Below are 21,800 nucleotides of genomic sequence, written 5' to 3' on the forward strand. Positions count from 1 at the left end.
GTGTGTCTGTGTGTGTGCCTGTGTGTGCGTGTGTGCCTGTGCGTGCGCGTGTGTCTGTGTGTGTGTATGTATGCATGCATGCGTGCGTGTGTAAAAAAATCCGATGACTGGTGGGGGGGTTGCAAAGTGAAAGTAAGCAGCGCGTGTGTATGTGCGCATGCGTGAGTGCTGTGTATGCGTGTGCCTGTGATGTGCGCATGCGTGAATGTTGGTGCGCGTGCAAGCAGCTGAATCCAGCCGGGGAGAAGCGCGTGACAGTTTTTGTCCGTCATTCCCCCATGTCAGCTCGCTATAAGTCTCCGACCCTGGACGCATCCTTCGGATGCGAATTCCAGGGCGAGACCTAAAAAGGAATAGGGCTGCAAGGTTTTGCACAGATTTGTCAAATGGCGCAAAGTTATTAATGGACCAAAAGCCAAGGAAATCCTGTCTCTGGGAACCCTAACTATAAGTACAGAGTGGCTAGCGCCGCTCTGCAACTAGGATCCTTGATTCATTCTTTGCAGGGGAGTCTAGGGTGGGGTGACCTGTATGAACCCCCCTAGGTTTTCTTACACAGAATGCCGTTCAAACCCCAAGCTTTTGGCTAAACTCACACAATTTCCTCATACTTCTGTGAGGGAAACTTTTGAAATCTGTCGGGATCTACAACATTTCTACCACCAGCATTCCCACAAATCTCCCCATAAAAATGTACTCCCCTTCTGTGGCTGGGCCTAGCGCCAGTGACAGGAACAGATCAAGCTAGAGACCGTATGAAGTCAATATGTGCACCACTGTCACAATCACCCCTACAGACCAAAGTGCACTCACCATACATCACACTCACAGTGTCCGGCAGGCCGCTGTGATCCACCTCATAGTTGTACATTTTCTCATCATCTCCTTCCTGAACTTCCACTGTTTTCTGGGCCTGGTAGGTTCCGTCAGGGTTTGGCAGGATGTCCATCGATTCCCAGGGCATCTCGACACCATTCCTGACCCATTTCACCTCAATGTCTCTGGGATAAAATCCATAAGCGTAGCCGGTCAGAAAGGTGCGACCGCCGTTCTTTCTTCGTGTAATCATTGTTTGAGGGGCAACTGGAAGGAAACACCATAAGTACAATTACACAACAATCACAAGATTGGGTTTTACCCAGTACATTATTTGGAAATACATACCAGTGACACTTTTCTTCAGCACATGCTTTGACTACCCCCCTTCCCGGCACTTCCAGGACCCCATGTGCAACTGCACAGAGGAGGAACCTGGGTAGAGGGGCTGGAAGGAGAAGCCTCACCACAGCCATCTCAGATCACAGATTCCACTACATTGGTAGCTCCATCCTACAAAGAGCTGAGGATGCTACTTAGAGCTCAAGGAAAGGACCAAAGAAGGTGACAGATGTTGGGGCTCACCCGCAGAGGCTCGATGGAGGCGAAACAAGATGATGCCAAAGTAGTGTCGCTGGATACAGACCCGGTCACGGGATTACAGGGAACCTCACATCCAGTTTTTATAGTTAATTTATCAAGCGATTTACCAAGAAGAGGCTGGGGCAATAGGACACCGCACACAACACATACACAGGCTGGTTGTTATTCAAAACATTGTGGTGCTCGAGTCAAGAGGACCAGCTGTCTTAGTCTACAAAACTAGGTGAAAGATCTCTATCAGATTTAATCAAGATGTGAATCGCAACCCACGTCCCAACACCTTTTTGGTTAATAACACCCCAATTAATCACAGCAGCAATTTGACAGCAAATGCACAGACTCACAGAATATTTTTTTGATAAAAGGAGATTCTTTATTCATTCATTCTTTTAAAACATATCCTTTTCTTCTTGGATTCTTGCTGTAGCCAACGTGTTTTGTACAATTGGACTTCTCCAGGGCTTCTTCAATGTATATCCCAGGGTTTTAAATAAAGATTCTCCATGCAAAAGTCAAGAGCACCAGATAGTGCGCTATTGCAACAATCTGTACGGACACCTGAAGTTCCTGCAAACTGAATCAAGAGTGGAGGAGCCTAGATGCCCAAATGTTATCAGATATCAACTTTTAAGTTCTTAAATCAATATATGAACAAAGGTTATAATCCAATAATGGATGAGGTCTTGATAATAACAAACAGCGCGGTCCAAAGTCAGAACCCACACAATGTGGCGTATGGTAACTCCCACGCAAGTGGAGTAAGTAATTAATTTATCGCACGGCATCTTTACCTGTGTTGCATTGAAAGGACTGTTTAGTAAGAACCACATTATTTCGATTAATTGAGCTCATTCAATTATTTTTGGAGTAAGACAGACAAATATACAGACAACTCAGAGGTGGTGAAGAGACGCACAGGTAGTCTCATTCCATTTCTTAGCGTGTCCGGCCATCTTGTATCAGATGACCGTGTGCGGACTCCAGGCGTGTTTCTGAAGCCTTCAGTGGGGATTGTCTCTCTACCATATAACATTTGGGAAGGCACTGCCAGGCGGGGCTGGCACACATTTGGTTGAAAGTTTTTGTAAACTCTAGGCATATCTATCTGGCAAGGCAGCCGAGGACCACGGCTCCCACATGGAGGCAGACTACAGGAAGGAGGAACAGGATTCCCATGGCATGGACCCGGATGTTGGCTCAGTTGCCACATAGGACCACAAGGATGTCTGTAGGAATCACTCAAAACATGCCTAAAACAGCCACGGAAGGTCGGCACTTTTGATGGCTCTCATCAGGGTGCCTGTGGGACGCCCCTGGGGCTCCAGAGCCCGGAATTAAGGCAGAAAACTCACCACTGGTTCCTGGCCAAGGCAGATACAATTCAGAGATATGGAGGCGGAAGTAGCAGCGACTAGTGGTCTTTTTGCTCTCTTGAACCTCACCTTTGGGCAGGATGAAGTCTGGGACGGGCATCCCGTTGGGGAGGCCAGGGGAAAGCTTGGAGTTCACTCGGGGATTCCCTCCTCAAGACGGGAACTTGCCTAAGGCTTCTTTAATCTACAGGAATTCAGACATTCCCACTTGTCTGAGTGGGAGCCATCCCCCAGGTAGTCATCTATGTACCTATACATGTAGCGTACATCCGGCAGATTACACCTGTACATATAGCGTACACCCGGCAGATTACACCTATGCATGTAGCAACCACCCGGCAGATTACACCTATACATGTAGCGTACACCCGCCAGATTACACCTATACATGTAGCATAAATCCAGCAGGTTAAACCTATATATGTACAGTACACCCGGCAGATTACACCTATAGATGTAGCGTACAGCCGGCAGATTACACCTGTACATATAGCGTACACCCGGCAGATTACACCTATGCATGTAGCAACCACCCGGCAGATTACACCTATACATGTAGCGTACACCCGCCAGATTACACCTATACATGTAGCATAAATCCAGCAGGTTAAACCTATATATGTACAGTACACCCGGCAGATTACACCTATACATGTAGCGTACACCCGCCAGATTACACCTATACATGTAGCATAAATCCAGCAGGTTAAACCTATATATGTACAGTACACCCGGCAGATTACACCTATAGATGTAGCGTACAGCCGGCAGATTACACCTATACATATAGGAGCTCTCAGCCTTCACCTCGCCTAACCCTACGCTGTCTTCCTTGTCTGCCTCTTTGCACTGGTTGTGCCGCGCAGGAGATTACACCGCTGTCCCACATCCTCGCGGCCGATTAGGTGCCGTAGGGGTTTTTGGGACATGTAGGCAGAGCGTTTTGGGAGCGGCCATCTTGGGGGGAGCCAGGCACGCTGGTCGGCTGACCAGTGGTGCGGTTTCTCGCGGCTGAGACGGCCTAAATCTGAGCTAATTGGCTGCTCAGGTTAGACCTTGACCCTCCCCCGCTTTACCTAAGGCGGATGCTGGGTGCGGGCGAGTGGGTGCTTACGCTGCTGATTACTAGCCTCATTTTGTAACTGCCTTATTTTTAAAAAGTGTTCGTGTTGCGCGCTGATTGCTAGCGCTTCTATTTTAAATTGCACTGCTGTACTTTTAACTGTGTACTTTGCCCTCACTCTCCTTTCATTTTTCGTTACCTGAGGCGGTTGCCGGGTAACCTCTTGCTCTCAGCCTTCACCTCGCCCAACCCTACGCTGTCTTCCTTGTCTGCCTCTTTGCACTGGTTGTGCCGCGCAGGAGATTACACCGCTGTCCCACATCCTCACGGCCGATTAGGTGCCGTAGGGGTTTTTGGGACATGTAGGCAGAGCGTTTTGGGAGCGGCCATCTTGGGGGGAGTCAGGCACGCTGGTCGGCTGACCAGTGGTGCGGTTTCTCGCGGCTGAGACGGCATAAATCTAGAGGCTTTCTCCTCCACGCAGCGGATGTGCATTGCGGTCGCGCCTCTATCGCGCCGAAGGAGCGCCGAAGGAAAGCCCGTCTGTGCCCGTCAGCGTCCCGGAGGCGGACGGGTGCGGCGGGGCAGGCCCATAAATTCCGCTCCCAGTGATTTGGCATCATGCTGGCATACACGGCAGCCGAGCTCATTTCTCTCAGGGGAAAGGCGGCCTACTGTTGTACGGCTTTCCCTGGTCGGCCTAAAGGTAAGAGGCGATGTCCTGGCTGTGGCTGGCTACTGGGCAACACCCCCATCTCCACCCCTTTGGCTTCTCCTGTAAAGAGCTCGTGTCTGCTCCTGAATACTAGATCTCTTAGCAAACATGCCCTAGACATACACAAACTTTTGGTCGTAGCAAAGCCGATCTGCTTATTTCTTACTGAGACATGGCTGGGTGACTGCTCGAACCCAGACATAGCCGCTGCAATTCCCCCTAATTATGTTATCTTTAGCAAAGATAGGACAAATGGTAGGGGTGGGGGGGTGGCGATGGTGGTGGACAAGCGCTTTACTTGTTCTATCATCCAAATCGATGAGATTCATGGGTGCGAGTCCCTGGGGTTTTCCCTGTCCTTGTCTCCGCACCAATCCTGCACAGGGTTACTGATTTATAGGCCACCGGGACCCACTGGCTCCTTTCACAAAGAACTTTACGGTGTGGTTTCGGCACTTTGCCTTAGAACAGAGCACTGTCTGGTATTGGGGGATTTTAACATCCACATGGATATTGGGACTGATGCTGATGCCATTAAGATCGGTGACACTACTTCCCCTTTGGGACTCTCCCCCTACCTGTCCACCCCCACACACAATAAAGGCCATACGCTCGATCAAATATTCTCCACTATGCCAATTGAGATTTCCACTCTTACACCGGTTCTTTGGTCGGACAATTTTTTTGTTAATTTTCAAATTCTTCACACTGTCAAACCTTTGCACAACATGTCTAGTCGACCTCTCCAGGCCTCACGTGCTTATCACCTTGTCACCCCTGAGATGCTAGCTCGGGCTTGTCTATCCCATCCGTGCTTGTTGTCAGGCACTCTAGAGAAGGACCTAGTTCTCCTGCGGTCATGGTTTGTGGAGAGACTAGACGAACTAGCCCCTGTGACATCGTCCCATAAGCCCGCCTGCCGGGTCTCTGCTCCTTGGTTCACTGAAGGCTTGTCCATGAAGCGGCGGCAATGTAAGAGTGCAGAAAGGGCATGGCGCCGCCACTATGACATCACTGCCAAAATGGCGTATAGGGCATCCATCAAAGCTTACCATAGGGACATTTTGCTGGAGAAGAAAGTATATTTCTCAAAAAGAATTGAGGCTGCCTCAAATACCAGTAAGGACATTTTTTCGATTGTGAGGGAGTTTACCTCACCCAAGATGAGCACGGCTCCGTGTGCTCACTCCGAATCTTGGATCACGTTATTGGCCGATTTTTTTACCAATAAAATTAAGACCATTTTAGAACTCCTTTGCGCAGTCCGGGGTAGGGGCAGGCTCCGATACGATCTTTCCTTCTTCTTCTTCCCTGGTTGGTGGGGCTCCTACTCTTTGGGAATTTCCGCCGCTTTCCTGTCCAACATCATTGGATTTTCTCACCAAACTAAAATCAGGCTCTCCTTTGGACCCCTGTCCGGCCAAATTTTTTGCTAGAATGGCGGAAGTGATGAATCCCATAATAAACCCGGTGCTCAATCTATCTCTCAGCACGGGAGTGGTCCCTCTAGCCTGGAAGAAAGCCCTGATCATACCACTTCTAAAGTAGCTCAATCTGGATCCGGCGGAACACGCCAACTATAGGCCTATCTCCCTTCTGCCAGCTTTTGCCAAAGTCGTGGAGAAATATGTACACTCCTCCCTCTCCAACTTCCTTGAGTCCAATAGCATTCTGCATTGCACCCAATCCGGCTTCCGCACCAACATGAGCACGGAGACAGCGCTACTAGAAGTAACGGAGGCAATCAAGGAGGTTTTGGACGCAGGGGGTAAAGCGATGCTGGTGATGCTCGACCTGTCGGCGGCCTTTGACACCGTCCCCCATACTGGTCTCCTCTCAAGACTCAGTGAGATCGGTCTGCGGGGGACGGTGTTCAGCTGGTTTAAGTCCTTTCTGGCGGGCCGGCGTCAAACGGTCTGGGCCCCTCCTTTCTCTGCCGCGGTGCCGCCATTAGAGGTGGGAGTTCCTCATGGCTCTATTTTGAGCCCGACTCTCTTTAACATCTTTATGGCCCCCCTGGCGGCACTGGCGGAGTCGTTTGGTGCCCAGATCGTGTCGTACGCCGACGACACCCAGCTCCTTTTCACTTGTGAGAAGGGGTCTGATTTCGACGGGGAGAGCATCAGAGGCTGCCTTGGGGCTGTGTTTAAGTGGTTCCAGCAAAACAGCCTTAAGGGCAACTCGGATAAATCCATTGGCTGCTTCTGCCGTGGCCAAGAACCTTGGAGTAAAAATTGATAATAATCTCTTGTTGAAGCCCCAGATTCTTGGCCTAGCTGGGAAATGTTTTGGCCTTCTTAAAATGCTCCGAAAATGTCTTCGTCTGCTCTCGCAGGTACATAGAAAAATCATGGTGCAGGCTCTAATGGGTTCTCGCCTTGATTACGCCAACGTCCTGTAACTCGGATTGCCAGAGTATCTTCTCCAACGCCTGCAGATAGTTCAAAATTCGGCTGCCTGTGCCATCTTTGGCCTCCATCGGAGAGCCAGAGTCTCTGGTCTCCTGAAGACTCTTCATTGGCTCCCCATCCGGAAACGAATCATTTTTAAGGGACTTACTCTGGCCTTCAAGGCTCTCCATGACACTGACGCCAAATACATCCAACGGCGGTTGGCCTACTATCAGCCTTCTAGATCTCTGAGGTCAGCATCATTGGCTTTGGCCTCAGTCCCTGTTATCAGGAGAGCACGGATTGGAGGTCGGTCGTTTAGATGTCTGGCGCCTCAATTGTGGAACACCCTGCCTGTGTCTTTGAGAAGGAGTACCAACTTGTTAGCCTTCAGGAAGGATTTAAAATCTTGGCTGTTTGTTCAGTAGTACCTGCTTCCCTTCTGTCTGTTCCGTGTCTGTTTTAGGTCAGAAGCGCCGGGACACTCCTCGGAGTAGCTGAGCGCTATATAAAACATCCCTTAACATAACATAACATAGCGTACACTCGGCAGATTACACCTATACATGTAGCATACACCCAGCAGATTACACCTATATGTGTAGCGTACACCCAGCAGATTACACCTATACGTGTAGCGTACACCCAGAAGATTACACCTATACATGTAGCATACACCCAGCAGATTACACCTATACGTGTAGCGTACACCCAGCAGATTACACCTATATGTGTAGCGTACACCCAGCAGATTACACCTATACATGTAGCATACACCCAGCAGATTACACCTATATGTGTAGCGTACACCGAGCAGATTACACCTATACACATAGCGTACACCCGGCAAATTACACCTATACATGTAGCATACACCCAGCAGATTACACTTATACATGTAGCGTACGCCCAGCAGATTACACCTATACATGTAGCGTACACCCGGCCGATTACACCTATACATGTCACACCCGGCAGATTACACCTATACATGTAGCGTACACCCGGCAGATTACACTTATACATGTAGCGTACACACAGCAGATTACATCTATATATGTAGCATACACCCGGCAGATTACACCTATACATGTAGCGTACACCCGGCAGATTACACCTATACATATAGCGTACTCCCGGCAAATTACACCTATACATGTAGCGTACCCCCGGCAGGTTACACCTATACATGTACAGTACACCCGGAAGATTACACCTATAGATGTAGCGTACAGCCGGCAGATTACACCTATACATATAGCGTACGCCCGGCAGGTTACACCTATACTTGTAGCATACACCCAGCAGATTACACCTATAAGTGTAGCGTACACCCAGCAGATTACACCTATACGTGTAGCGTACACCCAGCAAATTACACCTATACATGTAGCATACACCCAGCAGATTACACCTATATGTGTAGCGTACACCCAGCAGATTACACCTATACATGTAGCGTACACCCAGCAGATTACACCTATACATGTAGCGTACACCCAGCAGATTACACCTATACATGTAGCGTACACCCAGCAGATTACACCTATACATATAGCGTATGCCCGGCAGATTGCACCTATACATATAGCGTACGCCTGGAAAATTACACCTATACATGTAGCATACACCAAGCAGATTACACCTATACATGTAGCGTACGCCCGGCAGCTTACACCTATACATGTTCCGTACACCCGGCAGATTACACCTATACATGTCACACCCGGCAGATTACACCTATACATGTAGCGTACACCCGGCAGATTGAAGGTATACATGTAGCGTACACACAGCAGATTACATCTATATATGTAGCATACACCCGGCAGATTACACCTATACATGTAGCGTACACCCGGCAGATTACACCTATATATTTAGCATACACCTGGCTGATTACACCTATACATGTAGCGTACACCCAGCAGATTACACCTATACATGTAGCGTACACCCGGCAGGTTACACCGATACATGTAGCGTACACCCGGCAGGTAACACCTATACATGTAGCGTACGCCTGGAAAATTACACCTATACATGTAGCATACACCAAGCAGATTACACCTATACATGTAGCGTACGCCCGGCAGTTTACACCTATACATGTTCCGTACACCCGGCAGATTACACCTATACATGTCACACCCGGCAGATTACACCTATACATGTAGCGTACACCCGGCAGATTGAAGGTATACATGTAGCGTACACACAGCAGATTACATCTATATATGTAGCATACACCCGGCAGATTACACCTATACATGTAGCGTACACCCGGCAGATTACACCTATATATTTAGCATACACCTGGCTGATTACACCTATACATGTAGCGTACACCCAGCAGATTACACCTATACATGTAGCGTACACCCGGCAGGTTACACCGATACATGTAGCGTACACCCGGCAGGTAACACCTATACATGTAGCGTACCCCCGGCAGGTTACACCTATACATGTAGCGTACACCTGGCAGGTTACACCTATATATGTAGCGTACCCCCGGCAGATTACACCTATACATGTAGCGTACACCCGGCAGGTTACACCTATACATATAGCGTACGCCCGGCAGATTACACCTATACATATAGCGTACGCCTGGCAAATTACACCTATACATGTAGCATACACCAAGCAGATTACACCTATACATGTAGCGTACGCCCGGCAGATTACACCTATACATGTTCCGTACACCCGGCAGATTACATCTATACATGTCACACCCGGCAGATTACACCTATACATGTAGCGTACACCCGGCAGATTACAGGTATACATGTAGCGTACACACAGCAGATTACATCTATATATGTAGCGTACACCCGGCAGATTACACCTATACATGTAGCGTACACCCGGCAGATTACACCTATATATTTAGCATACACCTGGCTGATTACACCTATACATGTAGCGTACACCCAGCAGATTACACCTATACATGTAGCGTACACCCGGCAGGTTACACCTATACATGTAGCGTACACCCGGCAGGTAACACCTATACATGTAGCGTACCCCCGGCAGGATACACCTATATATGTAGCGTACACCTGGCAGGTTACACCTATGTATGTAGCGTACCGCCGGCAGATTACACCTATACATGTAGCGTAAACCCGGCAGGTTACACCTATAAATGTAGCGTACCCCCGGCAGGCTACAACTATACATGTAGCGTACACCCAGCAGATTACACCTATACGTGTAGTTTACACCCAGCAGATTACACCTATACATGTAGCATACACCAAGCAGATTACACCTATACGTGTAGCGTACACCCAGCAGATTACCCCTATACATATAGCGTACGCCTGGCAGATTACACCTATACATGTAGCATACACCCAGCAGATTACACCTATACATGTAGCGTACGCCTGGCAGATTACACCTATACATGTAGCGTACACACGGCAGATTACACCTACACATGTAGCGTACACCCGGCAGATTACACTTATACATGTAGCGTACACACAGCAGATTACATCTATATATGTAGCATACACCCGGCAGATTACACCTATACATGTAGCGTACGCCGGGCAGATTACACCTATACATGTAGAAAACACCCGGCAGATTACACCTATACATGTAGCCTACACCCGGCAGATTACACTTATACATGTAGCTAACACCCGGCAGATTACACCTATACATGTAGCGTACACCCGGCAGATTACATTTATACATGTAGCGTACACCCGGCAGATTACATTTATACATGTAGCTAACACCCGGCAGATTACACCTATACATGTAGCATACACCCGGCAGATTAAACCTATACAGGTAGGATACACCTGGTAGATTACACCTATAGATGTAGCGTACAGCCGGCAGATTACACCTATACATATAGCATACGCCAGGCAGATTACACCTATACATGTAGCATACACCCGGCAGATTACACGTATACATGTAGCTAACACCCGGCAGATTACACCTATACATGTAGCATACTCCCGGCAGATTACACTTATACATGTAACTAACACCCTGCAGATTACACCTATACATGTAGCATACACCCGACAGATTACACCTATACAGCTAGGATACACCTGGTAGATTACACCTATAGATGTAGCATACAGCAGGCAGATTACACCTATACATATAGCAGACGTCAGGCAGATTAAACCTATATATGTAGCATAAACCCAGCAGGTTCCACCTATATATGTAGCATAAACCCACAGGTTACACCTATATATGTAGCATACACCTGCAGATTACACCTATATATGTAGCGTACACCCGGCAGGTTACACCTATACATGTAGCGTACACCCTGCAGGTTACACCTATACATGTAGCATACACCCGGCAGATTACACCTATACATGTACCGTAAACCCGGCTGATTACTCCTATACATGTAGCATACACCCGGCAGATTACTCCTATACATGTAGCGTACACCCGGCAGATTACACCCATACATGTAGTGTACACCCTGCAGGTTACATCTATAGATGTAGCATACACCCGGCAGATTACACCTATACATGTAGCGTACACCCGGCAGATTACTCCTATACATGTAGCGTACACCCGGCAGGTTACACCTATACATGTAACGTACACTGGCAGATTACACCTATAAATGTAGCATACACCCGGCAGGATACACCTATACATGTAGTGTACACCCGGCAGATTACACCTATACATGTAGTGTACACCCGGCAGGTTACACCTATACATGTAACGTACACCGGCAGATTACACCTATACATGTAGTGTACACCCGACAGATTCCACCTATACATGTAACGTACACCCTGCAGATTACTCCTATACATGTAGCGTACACCCGGCAGATTACTCCTATACATGTAGCGTACACCCAGCAGATTACACCTATACATGTAGCGTACACCCAGCACATTACACCTATACATGTAGCGTACACCCGGCAGGTTACACCTATACATGTAACGTACACCGGCAGATTACACCTATACATGTAGCATACACCCGGCAGGTTACACCTATACATGTAGTGTACACATGGCAGATTCCACCTATACATTTAGTGTACACCCGGCAAGTTACACCTATACATTTAACGTACACCGGCAGATTACACCTATACATGTAGTGTACACCCGGCAAATTCCACCTATACATGTAACGTACACCCGGCAGATTACTCCTATACATGTAGCGTACACCCGGCAGATTACTCCTATACATGTAGCGTACTCCCAGCAGATTACACCTATACATGTAGCGTACACCCAGCAGATTACACCTATACATGTAGCGTACACCCGGCAGGTTACACCTATACATGTAACGTACACCGGCAGATTACACCTATACATGTAGCATACACCCGGCAGGTTACACCTATGCATGTAGTGTACACACGGCAGATTCCATCTATACATGTAGTGTACACCCGGCAGGTTACACCTATACATGTAACGTACACCGGCAGATTACACCTATACATGTAGTGTACACCCGGCAGATTCCACCTATACATGTAACGTACACCCGGCAGATTACTCCTATACATGTAGCGTACACCCGGCAGATTACTCCTATACATGTAGCGTACACCCTGCAGGGTACACCTATACATGTAGCGTACACCCGGCAGGTTACACCTATACATGTAGCGTACACCCAGCAGATTACTCCTATACATGTAGCGTACACCCGGCAGATTACTCATATACATGTAGCGTACTCCCAGCAGATTACACCTATACATGTAGCGTACACCCGGCAGATTACACCTATACATGTAGTGTACACCCGGCAGATTACACCTATACATGTAGCGTACACCCGGCAGATTACACCTAGCAGATTACACCTATACGTGTAGCGTACACCCAGCAGATTACACCTATACGTGTAGCGTACACCCGGCAGATTACTCCTATACATGTAGCGTACTCCCAGCAGATTACACCTATACATGTAGCGTACACCCGGCAGATTACACCTATACATGTAGTGTACACCCGGCAGATTCCACCTATACATGTAGCGTACACTCGGCAGATTACACCTATACATGTAGCGTACACCTGGCAGATTACACCTATACATGTAGCGCACACCCAGCAGATTCCACCTATACATGTAACGTACACCCGGCAGATTACTCCTATACATGTAGCGTACTCCCGGCAGATTACACCTATACATGTAGCGTACACCCGGCAGATTACACCTATACATGTAGTGTACACCCGGCAGATTCCACCTATACATGTAGCGTACACTCGGCAGATTACACCTATACATGTAGCGTACACCCGGCAGATTACACCTATACATGTAGCGTACACCCGGCACGTTACACCTATACATGTAGCGTACACCCAGCAGGTTACACCTATACGTGTAGCGTACACCCGGCAGATTACACCTGTACATGTAGCGTACACCCGGCAGATTACACCTATACATGTAGCGTACACCCAGCACATTACACCTATACATGTAGCGTACACCCGGCAGGTTACACCTATACATGTAGCGTACACCCGGCAGATTACACCTATACATGTAGCGTACACCCAGCAGATTACACCTATACATGTAGCGTACACCCGGCAGATTACACCTATACGTGTAGCGTACACCCAGCAGATTACACCTATACGTGTAGCGTACACCCAGCAGATTACACCTATACGTGTAGCGTACACCCGGCAGATTCCTCCTATACATGTAGCGTACTCCCAGCAGATTACACCTATACATGTAGCGTACACCCGGCAGATTACACCTATACATGTAGTGTACACCCGGCAGATTCCACCTATACATGTAGCGTACACTCGGCAGATTACACCTATACATGTAGCGTACACCCGGCAGATTAAACCTATACAAGTAGCGTACACCCGGCAGATTACACCTATACGTGTAGCGTACACCCAGCAGATTACACCTATACGTGTAGCGTACACCCAGCAGATTACACCTATACGTGTAGCGTACACCCGGCAGATTACTCCTATACATGTAGCGTACTCCCAGCAGATTACACCTATACATGTAGCGTACACCCGGCAGATTACACCTATACATGTAGCGTACACCCGGCAGATTCCACCTATACACGTAGCGTACACTCGGCAGATTACACCTATACACGTAGCGTACACTCGGCAGATTACACCTATACATGTAGCGTACACCCGGCAGATTACACCTATACATGTAGTGTACACCCGGCAGATTCCACCTATACATGTAGCGTACACTCGGCAGATTACACCTATACATGTAGCGTACACCTGGCAGATTACACCTATACATGTAGCGCACACCCAGCAGATTCCACCTATACATGTAACGTACACCCGGCAGATTACTCCTATACATGTAGCGTACACCTGGCAGATTACTCCTATACATGTAGCTTACACCCTGCAGGGTACACCTATACATGTAGCGTACACCCGGCAGGTTACACCTATACAAGTAGCGTACACCCAGCAGATTACTCCTATACATGTAGCGTACACCCGGCAGATTACTCCTATACATGTAGCGTACTCCCAGCAGATTACACCTATACATGTAGCGTACACCCGGCAGATTACACCTATACATGTAGTGTACACCCGGCAGATTACACCTATACATGTAGCGTACACCCGGAAGATTACACCTATACGTGTAGCGTACACCCGGCAGATTACACCTATACGTGTAGCGTACACCCAGCAGATTACACCTATACGTGTAGCGTACACCCAGCAGATTACACCTATACGTGTAGCGTACACCCGGCAGATTACTCCTATACATGTAGCGTACTCCCGGCAGATTACACCTATACATGTAGCGTACACCCGGCAGATTACACCTATACATGTAGTGTACACCCGGCAGATTCCACCTATACATGTAGCGTACACTCGGTAGATTACACCTATACATGTAGCGTACACCCGGCAGATTACACCTATACATGTAGCGTACACCCGGCACATTACACCTATACATGTAGCGTACACCCAGCAGGTTACACCTATACATGTAGCGTACACCCGGCAGATTACACCTGTACATGTAGCGTACACCCGGCAGATTACACCTATACATGTAGCGTACACCCAGCAGATTACACCTATACGTGTAGCGTACACCCAGCAGATTACACCTATACGTGTAGCGTACACCCGGCAGATTACTCCTATACATGTAGCGTACTCCCAGCAGATTACACCTATACATGTAGCGTACACCCGGCAGATTACACCTATACATGTAGTGTACACCCGGCAGATTCCACCTATACATGTAGCGTACACTCGGCAGATTACACCTATACACGTAGCGTACACTCGGCAGATTACACCTATACATGTAGCGTACACCCGGCAGGTTACACCTATACATGTAGCGTACACCCGGCAGGTTACACCTATACATGTAGCGTACACCCGGCAGATTACACCTATACATGTAGCGTACACCCGGCAGGTTACACCTATACATGTAGCGTACACCCGGCAGGTTACACCTATACATGTACCTCCTAGACCATTACCCACGGAGACTCCCTTTAGGGGCCCGCAGTGCTTCGATTGCGGGATGTGGGGACATATCGCCCGCCTTTGCCCCCAGAAACGTTCACAGGAGGAGCCCATGGACATCAACTTCCTGCCCAAGGCCGTCATGTATTCAGCGGAGTTGGGTGGAGCCTATCACGTGAGTGTTACCGTCAACGGGACGATAGTCAAGGCTCTCCTAGACTCGGGTTGTAAGCAGTCAGTAATACAGGGAGATTTCGTGAGGCCCCACCAGGTAATGCCAGAGGGGTCTGTGTATATCAAGTGTGTACACGGGGACGTGAAGGGATATCCGGTAGCGTACATCCCCATCGAGGTAAAGGGAAAAGACACTCTAGTAGTAAAGGTTGGGGTTATGGATGCCCTTCCAGAGGCCCTCATTCTCGGGACGGATAATCCCCACTTCCTGGACCTCTTTAAGGACTGCCTAATTCCAAAGACAGAGAAAGGTGTCAGGGCTATCCCGGATCTCACCTCTACTGACCCCTGGGAGGGAGACAGGAGCTTTCGTTTCGCTCAAGCCAATGATTCCGGCTTACTCAACGCCTGGGAGCAGGCCCACCAAGAACAGAACAATCCGCAACCAACCTATCCTCGTTTTCTGATTAAGGAGGACCTCCTCTATAGACAAGCCAAACATGATGACCCCCTGCAACTGCTTGTACCGACATGCTTTAGAGAACAAGTTATGTTCTATGCCCATACGCACTTGCTTGCGGGGCACATCGGGAGCGAAAAAACCGCCCAAAACGTTCTACGCAGCTTTTACTGGCCTGGTATTTATCATGACATCAAAGCCCACTGCCAGACATGCGACCTGTGTCAAAGGAAGAACACCCAAAGACCTGCAGCAGTGCCCCTCCAACCCCTTCCCATAATCGGAACCCCGTTTGAAAGGGTTGGAATGGACCTGATCGGCCCCCTACCTCCGACACGCAAAGGATACAGATATGCTCTCGTAATCGTGGATTACGCGACTCGTTTCCCGGAGGCGTCCCCTTTTGAAAAGCCCCACGTCCAGGAACATCGCGGATAAGTTCATGGAACTGTTTTCCCGGGTCGGATTCCCTAAAGAGATCCTGACGGATCAGGGGACACCCTTCATGTCCCGAGTAATGAAGGAAGTATGCCGCCTCCTGGGGCTACACCAGATAAAAACGTCAGTGTATCATCCCCAGACTGACGGCCTGGTGGAGCGCTATAACGGGACCCTTAAGGTGGTGCTCAAGAAGATGTTTACCGTGAACGAAAGCGATTGGGACCTACTGCTTCCCCTGGCCCTATACGTTATCCGTGGCCAGAAGCAGAGCAGTTTAGGCTGCTCGTCTTTCGAGATGTTGTACGGACGCCAACCCCGGAGCCTCCTGGACATGACCCGTGAGGTGTGGGAATCAGAGCCAGGGAGGGAGACCAGAACGCTGTTGGAATACAGCCAGAATCTAAGGAACAAGTTGGGCAAGATACGCGAACTGGCGTTCGCCCACCTGGAAGGCAGCCAAAGGAAACAGCAGGTACACTATGACAGAGGGAAAAAATGGAGACACCTACAGAAAGGCGACTGGGCCCTGGTGCTATTACCGTCCACTTCTAAAAAGTTCCAGAACTAGTGGCAAGGGCCCTACGAAGTCCTCGAGACCATAGGAAAAACCACCTACCGTCTATGTCTGCGGAGAAACAAGACACAGATCTTTCACATTAATCTTTTAAAGAAATGGCTGGGCACAGCCCCGGTGTCCTCCCATCTGGCAGACGCAGTACGTAACCATCCTGAAACCACGCTGGGGGACCTGGTGGTCAACGAGGACTTGTACGAGAAGGAAAAAGAGGGACTACAAGCTGTCCTACAACCATTCAAATCCCTGTTCTCGGACCTTCCGGGCCTAACTCACTTGGCGGAACACCGAATTGATACCCCTACCGGAGTCACCGTTAAGCGAAGGCCATATCGGATTCCTGAGGCAAAAAGAGAGGCCATACGGAGGGAAGTCAAGGAAATGATCCGGTTGGGGGTGATACGACCCTCCCGAAGCGAGTGGTCCTCGCCCATCGTGATGGTGCCAAAGCCCGACAGCAGCAGCCGTTTTTGCATGGACTTTCGAGCCCTCAACGCGGTGTCTTCCTTCGACGCCTATCCCATCCCCAGAATCGACGAGCTTATTGAGAAACTGGGTGATTCCCGATACATCAGCACGCTAGACCTAACCAAGGGGTACTGGCAGGTACCCCTTCGGGAAGGGGACCGAAAGAAGACGGCTTTTTCAACACCAGACGGGTTATACGAGTTCAACGTCCTCCCCTTTGGACTACATGGTGCCCCGGCCACCTTCCAAAGACTAATGAACGAGGTGTTACGGGGACACCAGGAATACAGCTCGGCATATCTTGACGACATTATTATCTTTAGCCCCTCCTGGGAGAGACACCTACAACACCTACGGATCATTCTCCAACTGTTGAAAGACGCAGGGCTTCACGTCAACTCCAGAAAATCCAGGATTGGATATCAGAAGGTGAAATACCTCGGATACCTGCTGGGACACGGTGTCATAGAACCCCAGATCGAGAAAATAAGAGCCATCGCTGAAACGCCGTTTCCCAAGAACCCGAAAGAGATGAGAGCCTTCCTAGGACTGGTGGGCTACTATCGGAGATTCATTCCCTCTTTTTCGAACATCGCTGCCCCTTTGACGGACACCTTGCAAAAAAACCCGAAGGGATGCGACTTCCATAATCCGACGCCCGCCATGTGGAAGGCCTTCCAGACCTTGAAACGGGCGATCACAACAAGCCCGGTACTGACCTCCCCGGACTTCACCAAACCATTCATCCTGCAAACGGATGCCTCCGATTTCGGTATCGGGGCAGTGTTGTCCCAGGGCTCAGGGGAGGGGGTTGAGAGGCCCATACTATACATCAGCCGGAAACTATTCCCTAGAGAGGTAAAATACCCCACGATTGAGAAGGAGTGTCTCGCTATAAGATGGGCGATAGACAAACTCCGGTATTACCTGGAGGGGCGTCAGTTCGTGCTGTATACTGACCACGCGCCCCTGTTATGGATGAGCAGAAACGTGTCCAACAACCCAAGGGTAATGAGATGGTTCCTGGCGCTGCAACCCTTCAGGTTCCTGGTCCGCCACAGGAAGGGGTGTGACAATGCCAATGCGGATTATCTGTCCAGGTTTCCTCTCCCCGATCGGGAGAATCCTAGGGGGGAGGTGTGTGACACGGGGGACCCGGACACGGGCCCCCCTGGCCTACCTTTTCATGTGTCCCCTCTGTTGTTTCAGCATACCGACACTTGGAAAACCGCGGATGTGGTCAGCTGCCTTCCAGTGATGGACAGCGAGGGACCCTGTACCTTTAAATGGGCGGCAGCAGAGCAGGAATCTATCCACGGCCGCTCCATAAAAACCGGCCCTGCCCCTGGACAGGTGTGTGTTACACCTGGAGGCGGAGAGTGGAGACTGGAGTGCGAGGACGGAGGGGAGCGGCGAAGGAGTGAAGACGGAGAGGAGTGGAGGTGGATCGAGGACGAGAAGGAGTGGTGGCGGATCGAAGACGAAGACGAGAGGAATTCGAGCCAGGACGGAGAGGAGTGGAGGAGAACCGAGGACGGAGCGGAGAAAGGAGGAAACACCGACCCAAGCGGGACGAGGCGGGACCAGGACGGACCAGGAGCGGAGAGCGGAGGAGACCGCCCTACAGAGAAGCGAGACTGCAGCGACACGCCAGGAGGCCACCGAGAAGGCGCATCGCCCAGCCACGCTTCCCAGGAAGTGTGGCTAGGACAGGTACGGTCACGACTCCTGGGTTGGGCTGGACGTACTCTGGGCAAGCCTCCTTGACCCCTACGGGACACCGTTAAATATATCCCCCTCTGGACTGTTTCTTTGTTCCTTCACCATCCGGCATTTACCGAGGGGTAGATAATTTGCACGCGTGTTTCCCTCACATCCCCTTCCTCACACTGATTGTGCTGGGACAACTGAGTAACACTGGTTTCCTTTGTTTTGTTGCACGTTGGGCGGATCCCCACCCGGAAACATCTTGACCACGGCGGAAGCACGGACTACAACGCCCAGCAGGCACCGGGAGACGAGACGGCGGAGCGGAGTGCGAGAGGCGGCAGAGGAGGCGGCAAACCCTCTTCCATTTTACCGAATACCTGCGATAACAAGCATTTACAATGCAATGGTTTTGCCTTTGTTAAAGTTAGAGCTATTGGCATTGCTCTTGACACTCTGAAGCTCCACTCTGAAGCTCCACTCTGAAGCTCCACTCTGCACTCTGAAGCTCCACTCTGCACTCTGAAGCTCCACTCTGCACTCTGAAGCTCCACTCTGCACTCTGAAGCTCCACTCTGCACTCTGAAGCTGCACTCTGAAGCTCCACTCTGCACTCTGAAGCTGCACTCTGAAGCTCCACTCTGCACTCTGAAGCTCCACTCTGAAGCTCCACTCTGAAGCTCCACTCTGAAGCTCCACTCTGAAGCTCCACTCTGAAGCTCCACTCTGAAGCTCCACTCTGAAGCTCCACTCTGAAGCTCCACTCTGCACTCTGAAGCTCCACTCTGCACTCTGAAGCTCCACTCTGCACTCTGAAGCTCCACTCTGCACTCTGAAGCTCCACTCTGAAGCTCCACTCTGCACTCTGAAGCTCCACTCTGCACTCTGAAGCTCCACTCTGAAGCTCCACTCTGCACTCTGAAGCTCCACTCTGAAGCTCCACTCTGCACTCTGAAGCTCCACTCTGCACTCTGAAGCTCCACTCTGCACTCTGAAGCTCCACTCTGAATCTGCACTCTGAAGCTCCACTCTGCACTCTGAAGCTCCACTCTGCACTCTGAAGCTCCACTCTGAAGCTCCACTCTGAAGCTCCACTCTGAAGCTCCACTCTAAAGCTCCACTCTGAAGCTCCACTCTGAAGCTCCACTCTGAAGCTCCACTCTGAAGCTCCACTCTGAAGCTCCACTCTGAAGCTCCACTCTGAAGCTCCACTCTGAAGCTCCACTCTGAAGCTCCACTCTGAAGCTCCACTCTGCACTCTGAAGCTCCACTCTGAAGCTCCACTCTGCACTCTGAAGCTCCACTCTGCACTCTGAAGCTCCACTCTGAAGCTCCACTCTGCACTCTGAAGCTCCACTCTGAATCTGCACTCTGAAGCTCCACTCTGCACTCTGAAGCTCCACTCTGAATCTGCACTCTGAAGCTCCACTCTGCACTCTGAAGCTCCACTCTGAATCTGCACTCTGAAGCTCCACTCTGCACTCTGAAGCTCCACTCTGAATCTGCACTCTGAAGCTCCACTCTGCACTCTGAAGCTCCACTCTGAATCTGCACTCTGATGCTCCACTCTGAATCTGCACTCTGAAGCTCCACTCTGCACTCTGAAGCTCCACTCTGCACTCTGAATCTGCACTCTGAAGCTCCACTCTGCACTCTGAATCTGCACTCTGCAGCTCCACTCTGAATCTGCAGCTCCACTCTGCACTCTGAAGCTCCACTCTGAAGCTCCACTCTGAAGCTCCACTCTGAAGCTCCACTCTGAAGCTCCACTCTGAAGCTCCACTCTGAAGCTCCACTCTGAATCTGCACTCTGAATCTGCACTCTGAAGCTCCACTCTGCACTCTGAAGCTCCACTCTGCACTCTGAAGCTCCACTCTGCACTCTGAAGCTCCACTCTGAAGCTCCACTCTGAAGCTCCACTCTGAAGCTCCACTCTGAAGCTCCACTCTGAAGCTCCACTCTGAAGCTCCACTCTGAAGCTCCACTCTGAAGCTCCACTCTGCACTCTGAAGCTCCACTCTGAAGCTCCACTCTGAAGCTCCACTCTGCACTCTGAAGCTCCACTCTGAAGCTCCACTCTGCACTCTGAAGCTCCACTCTGCACTCTGAAGCTCCACTCTGCACTCTGAAGCTCCACTCTGCACTCTGAAGCTCCACTCTGAATCTGCACTCTGAAGCTCCACTCTGCACTCTGAAGCTCCACTCTGAATCTGCACTCTGAAGCTCCACTCTGCACTCTGAAGCTCCACTCTGAATCTGCACTCTGAAGCTCCACTCTGCACTCTGAAGCTCCACTCTGAATCTGCACTCTGATGCTCCACTCTGAATCTGCACTCTGAAGCTCCACTCTGAATCTGCACTCTGAAGCTCCACTCTGAATCTGCACTCTGAATCTGCACTCTGAAGCTCCACTCTGCACTCTGAAGCTCCACTCTGAAGCTCCACTCTGAAGCTCCACTCTGAAGC

General features: G+C 49.9%; 1 protein-coding gene across 1 annotated transcript in view; it reads right to left on the reverse strand.

The window, feature by feature from the left end:
- Positions 1 to 724: 724 nt before the first annotated feature.
- The window catches only part of LOC144754041 (H-2 class I histocompatibility antigen, Q10 alpha chain-like), a 131,631-nt gene continuing 110,555 nt past the window's right edge, over positions 725 to 21,800 (reverse strand). Inside the window, exon 4 of the mRNA XM_078641553.1 lies at positions 725 to 1,083. Coding sequence (XP_078497679.1) covers positions 740 to 1,083 — 344 coding nt within the window. The 3' untranslated portion in view covers positions 725 to 739. The remainder of the gene's footprint in view (positions 1,084 to 21,800) is intronic.

The sequence above is a fragment of the Lissotriton helveticus genome, chromosome 5_1, assembly GCF_964261635.1.
Source record: "Lissotriton helveticus chromosome 5_1, aLisHel1.1, whole genome shotgun sequence".
Taxonomy (NCBI): Eukaryota; Metazoa; Chordata; class Amphibia; order Caudata; family Salamandridae; genus Lissotriton; species Lissotriton helveticus.